Source organism: Penaeus chinensis, chromosome 25 (genome assembly GCF_019202785.1).
Source record: "Penaeus chinensis breed Huanghai No. 1 chromosome 25, ASM1920278v2, whole genome shotgun sequence".
NCBI classification, from domain to species: Eukaryota; Metazoa; Arthropoda; class Malacostraca; order Decapoda; family Penaeidae; genus Penaeus; species Penaeus chinensis.
Window position 1 is genome coordinate 2,105,897 of NC_061843.1, and position 6,614 is coordinate 2,112,510.

The 6,614-nt window shown below is 36.5% G+C and overlaps 1 protein-coding gene across 1 annotated transcript in view; it reads left to right on the forward strand.

Moving 5' to 3' along the window:
• The first annotated feature begins 210 nt into the window (after positions 1-210).
• The window catches only part of LOC125038765 (galactosylgalactosylxylosylprotein 3-beta-glucuronosyltransferase S-like), a 14,914-nt gene continuing 8,510 nt past the window's right edge, over positions 211-6,614 (forward strand). The window contains exon 1 of the mRNA XM_047632351.1: positions 211-356. Within this exon, the coding sequence (XP_047488307.1) occupies positions 334-356 (23 nt within the window). The 5' untranslated portion in view covers positions 211-333. The remainder of the gene's footprint in view (positions 357-6,614) is intronic.

The window sequence follows — 6,614 nt, forward strand, 5'->3', positions numbered from 1 at the left end:
CGTATCCTGTACAAATACACACAAAAGTGCACACACATCACAAAAGTCCGCTTTGAAGGCATCCGCACGCACGCTTGGTCCAAGGTCTCCGAGCGAACAGTGGATTGGCGGATGGCGGTCACGTGACTCTGACGAAGGCAAGGGAGCCCGGCAGAAATGACCTCTTCTCGACAGCGCTTTCGTCAGTCTGAACTTTACCTCCATAACCCACACGGCGAGTGATGCGTAACGCGCGACCTCCGTTATCAACTCGCCACCAATTCTTCAAGAGCAGAGGGGCGCACGAACGCTGCGTTTTCCCCTGCACTTGCCAGGCTACGCAGAGCCCATGATATGCCATCCCGCCTGCTGGACAGGTAAGTCCCTCGCGCCGCTGCCCTCGTTAAATTAATATTCGAGCTTCGCTGTAAGTACACTAACGCCATTTCCCTTTCCTTAGCCCCCGCTAGTGCATCACAGACTAGGTTCACATCTCCCTTTAGCCAGACTCAGCCTGGGCCAAGAGCTTCGACTGGCCAGCCTTCCTCTTGGTTCCATTCAGGTCCTCTCCCCCGGGCCCTTAGCGTCGAAAATGGCTCCAAAGGGCTGTAAGGGTGACTGCAGACTGTAACTCCCCAATGGCCTTGAGAAAGAAATCCAGGATTTGGACCAAAGACGCGCTGTGGTTCTAGTTCTCCTAGTTACCAGGATAGGGCGCGTAGGCCCTATCCTGGGGACCTAGTTACTATCTACAGCAGGTTTTGAACTCCCGAACATTAGATCAGTAATCGGGCACCTTAGCCCACTGAACCATTGAACACAGGAAAGTCTGTGTGTGTGTGTGTGTGTGTGTGTGTGTGTGTGTGTGTGTGTGTGTGTGTGTGTGTGTGTTGTGTGTTGTGTGTTGTGTGTGTGTGTGTGTGTGTGTGTGTGTGTGTGTGTGTGTGTGATTGTTGCTCCGTGTGTATTTTCTCGCATTTTCCAATCCGTAAACTGATGATGATGATGATTATAGTAATGATAATAATAATTATTATTATTATATTAATAATAATAATTATTATTATTATTATATTAATAATAATAACAAAAATTAAAATCATAATAATAATAAAAACAACAACAATATAATAATAGTAATGATGATAATGATAATTATAATGATAATCATAATAATGGCAGTTATAATAATAATAACAATAAAATAATAACAAAATAATAACAATGATCATAATAACAACAGTAATAATAATAATTGTTAATGATAATACTAACAGCGATAACGATAACAACAATAATAACATTGATAATAGTGATGATAATGATAATATCAATGATGATAATAGTTATGATAATGATAATAACAATGATGATAATAGTTATGATAATGATAATAACAATGATGATAATGATAATAAAAATGGTGATAATGACCATAACAATGATTATAATGATAGTAACAATGCTGATGATAATTATGATAATGATAATAACAACAACAAATACAATAATAATAATAATAATGATAATAATAATACTTATAATAATAATAATGATAATAAGGGCAATAATAATGATAATAAGAATAATGTTTATAACCATGATAATGATAATCATAGTAATAATGATAATGAAGATGATGATGATGATTATGACTATGATGATGGTGATGATAATAGATATATAATAAAAACAGCAATAACGATAGTAATGACAATACTGATAATAGTAATGATAGCAAAAGTCCAGCAACAACAATAATGATGATAATAATAATAGTAAAAATAATGGTGATAACAATGATAATTATAATAATGATAATAATGATAATAATAATAATAATAATAATAATAATAATAATAATAATAATGATAATGATAATGATAATAATAATAATAATAATAATAATAATAATAATAATAATAATGATAATGATAATGATAATGATAATGATAATAATAATAATAATAATAATAACAATAATGATAATATTAGTAATGATAATAATAATAATGATAATGATGAAAATAATAACAATGATAATAACAATGATAATAATGATAATGATAATGATAATGATAATGATGATAATGATAATAATAATGATGATAATGATAATAATAATAATTATAATAATAATAATTAAAATGTTAATAATAATAATGATAATGATAATAGTAATGATAATGTAATGATAATAATGATAATGATATTTATAATAATGATAATGATAAAAATAATAATAATGATAATGATAATAATGATAATGATAATGATAATGATAATAATGATAATGATAATGATAATGATAATAATAATAATAATAATAATCATAATAATTATAATGATAATAATAATAATTATAATGATAATAATAATGATATTGATAAGAATGATGATATATTAATAATAATAATAATAATAATTATAATAAAGATAATAATAATAATAATAATAATTATAATAATAATAATAATAATGATAATAATAATGATAATGATGATAATAATAATAATAATAATAATAATAATAATAATAATAATAATAATAATAATAATAATAATAATAATTGTCATCATAATAATCATAATCATAATGATAGCAATATCAATAATAATAATCATAGCAACAATAACAACAATAACAACAATAATAATAATTATTATTATTATTTCCTTCTCCCCTGCGTTCTATCTTGACTGCGTCCAAGAACTTTCTCTTCGACCTCCCTCTTCCCCACGTATTCCTTGTCCCTTCGCTTGACGTGCCCAAGCGACCTCAGTCTTGCCTCTCTAACCTTGTCACCAAATCTACGCACATGCATTGTCCCTCTGATGTATTCCTTTTTCGTTTTGTCCATTTTCCGTCACCCCTAACGAGAAATGCAGCATTTTCATTTCAGAGACTTCCAGCTCGTTTTCTTGTTTGTTTGTTTTTGTCAGTGGGAACGTCATCCATGCCATACAGCATGGTCACCCTCATCACAGTCTTGAAGACCTTTCTTTGCGGAGTCCCTTCCATCGTATATCACTCGACCTTTCTCCATCCATACAATCCAGCTTGCACTCTTCTCTTTACTTTTCTTCCATAATCTCAATTTCTCTGGACAGTCGAACCCAAATACTTAAACTCGTCAATTCCTGCTACCCATACTCTTTGCAACCTAATCGTATCCTCGCCATCACTACTGAGGCACAAGTATTTATGGCCCTACTCACTTTCATACCCTTCCTCTCCAAAGCATCCCTCCAACTGTGTCTCAGCTTCTTCCCGTCTCCTGCAGCATAACACCATGTCATCTGCATGCACCATAGTCCACGGGGACTCTTTCTGTATCCTTTCAGTCAGTCTATACATCACTAAAGCAAACAAGAAAGGGCTCAGAGCCGATCCTTGTTGAAAACCTATTTTCACTCCAAAGCCTCCCGTCGTTCCTGCCTACCGCCATTTCCATCCGTTTAGCAAAGTCGACAACTATCTATCCTTCCAGGTTTCTATCTGCCACTCCATACTTGCCCGTCACATGCTCATCTCCATTATTTCCTTCTCCAACATGGCCATTGCAGTCCCCTCCCTTAACTATTCTTTCTACTGCTAGTATGTTCTGAACTACATCCTCTACTTAGCTCCAGAATTCTTCCTTCTCCAACTCACATCCTCCTTGTGGGGCATAAGCACTGATCACATTCAGTAGCACTACCTCAGTACCCAACTTCATTGTCATTATTCTGTCAGATACCCTTTTAACCTCCACTACGCTATTAATGTACTTTTCCTTCACCGCTACACCCACGCCATTTCTCCTCCCGTGCTTGCCATGACCGAATATAACTTGAAGCCTCCTGCTAGCAGTTTCGCCTTACTTCCTTGTCACTTACGGCTGTATTGTTAAACGTCCCCGCGGGGAGAGCTTTCCCCAGAACCAGCTCCTCCCGTACTTTGCCATATTATGTTTTGCGGATGTTATTCGCCCCGCGGTGCCCCCGCATAGCCCTGGAACAAATAAGGGACGGCTAAGGGCATATCGCACAAAGCATTCCAAATTGATAATTTCAAATATATTCATCTGAGCATGATGTCAATATTATTTTTAAATTCTATTTAAGATACAGTATAGGGTTCTTATTGGCATGTGATTATATCGATGCCTGTATAATAGATGAAAGTTTAAATTAATAAAACATTTAAGAAACGCAGTTTCATGTAAGTGGACGCGCATGCCTTCCTGTATGTAGGCCTATGTATATACATACACATGTATATAGGTTTTTACAATATATGCGTATAAATACACATTTCTATCTATCTATATAGATGCGCGCGCGCGCATGTGTGTTATCATCTGCTGGCGGCGAAATTCGACATCTATCCAGCCTTTATGAATAATAAAATCAGCATCATTCAATTAGATTAAGGCTAAATAAATCAAAACACTGAGCAAGAGAATTATCCCGAGTCTGAAAATAAAATTTATGTAATCCTGTCTGATGTATTAATAATGAAATGTAGTATATGGGTATGTTGGTAACTCTGAACTTTCCCTGAACGATCAAAGGTTTTGAGAGCGATTGTGAATATGACAGTTGACATTCCAGTAGTCGACTTTGACCCTCCCCCCAAAATTACTATAAATTTGCCTGTTGATCGTAAATAAGCTATCATTAGGCATACCAACTGCGGGATGCATCAGGCGTACCAACAGTCCCGTAGAAGTCCCGCGGTAAGGGGCTTGCCCGATCAGTTTAATGATACACGCACTAGTATTTTAATAACACGGCCGATAATGATACCAACATTCAAGGATCCAATTCTTAACTCTACTCCTATGCCTTTTATTCTTTTCTGTCTTCTCTTTACTCGTTTTCCGTCTCTTCTCCCCCCCCCCCCCCCAACAGATCCATCGGCGACCGACAGCAATCCTCTCCAGGCAAAAAACAAGGATAACATTATTATTTCCTACATTTCTAACATTGCGTTAATGAAATCTCACATATGACTTGTTATATACATTTTTTTTTTTCGGAAGCATCAGGTAAAAAATCACAATTTCATGGGAAAGTAAATTGACATACATACGGAAGATTCTTATTTTGATATTTGGCATCAAAAAAAGTTTATAGTAAAACAAATCCAAGAAATCTATGATATCGTAATAAATGCTTATCTTTTCATAGAATGAAACTAATAATGTACTAGTGTCTTTCACGCTGCAATGCTCGGTCGTGAATATGAGCAGCCACCAAAATATTGTTGTTTGTCGTCTGTCAACTCAATTTACAGTCAGCTTATATTTGATTCAAGATAACGATGATGCATGGAAACAAAGAAAATGCTAGACAATTTAAATTCCCCGGTATTAAGTGTTTAAAAGGCATATTATTGTAAAAAAAGTCTTCTGTCGACTACGTAATCGGGAAATAAACTACTATTCTCTATTTTACATGTCTTTTGTCCCTTCTGTTAGTTTCACCATTATTCTCGTTCAACTAAACAAAAGAATGACACACTGAGCCTTGCTCTCAGTTCCTAGGACCTGGGAGGGAGGCAGGCGAGGGTCTCACCTGCAATAGGCTATCATAGTGGGTCAATGCCTGCTATAATCCCTTGCAGGCGAAAACAAGGTGTCTCCTACGAAACCTACCTGTCTCCATTTCTAAAAAGTAAGCCGCGGCTTCCAACCAGTGATGACAAAGAAAACACCAAGTAAGAGGTCTCGCCCCCCTACTTTATCACTCAGTCTCTTTTCAATTTCTAGGTAGCTAGCTAAGCTTAGCTTCCATTCCTATCCTTGAACTAAGGAGGGAATCCTCCCGCCCCCCCCCCCCCTTTAGTTCATCATTGAAAAAATAATTTAGCCTCCGGGTTAATACAGTGGTAACGTATCGGCCTCTCATCCGAGGGGTCGGCCCCGCCCAGTCGCGAGAAGTTGCAATTGTCGCCCGAGGTTACTACTGTGGCTGGGCACCACGGCGGGATAGGACTGAGCTCAACCAAGTCAGCACCAGCTGACACACGTTAGCGAGTTGGCATTAGTCGACACAGGCCTGGCTTCCTTCATGGGCAAAGCCCGGGCGAGGCTCAGCCTTGTATAACTTATGTCACTAGAATGGTATTAATATTTAAACTTATTAGTATACAATATCCTCTCTAGTATTGTCTTCCGCTGATGTTAAGCCTTAACGAATTAATCACGCCTGTATTTACAGTTTGACTACACTGAAATCAGCATGGCCTCAATGGATTAAATACGACGGTAGAAATACTCCTTGAACAAGATACATCATCCTGGGCCTTAAGGAACTTATTTCGCCGTCAAGCCGAGATAGACGGTTTAGCCACGTCTCTATAATAACAACAAACGTATTAGTGATAAACGAAAAGACAGGTCTAGTCCGTAAAGGTCAACGGGATATCGGAACAAAAGTAACTATACTATGCTGGCGTAAAACATATATATGAAGTATGTGCGTCCCGTCCAAAGGGGTCTCAGACCAACTGGCCGATATTACTTTTACTAAATGTTTTGTCGTTTTAAATCTTCATCTATAACATGAGCATCGATATATGCACACTCATGCACGCGATCACATAATTGCTGTGCATTAGTGTGAAGATATCGATGCTTATTGTATAGA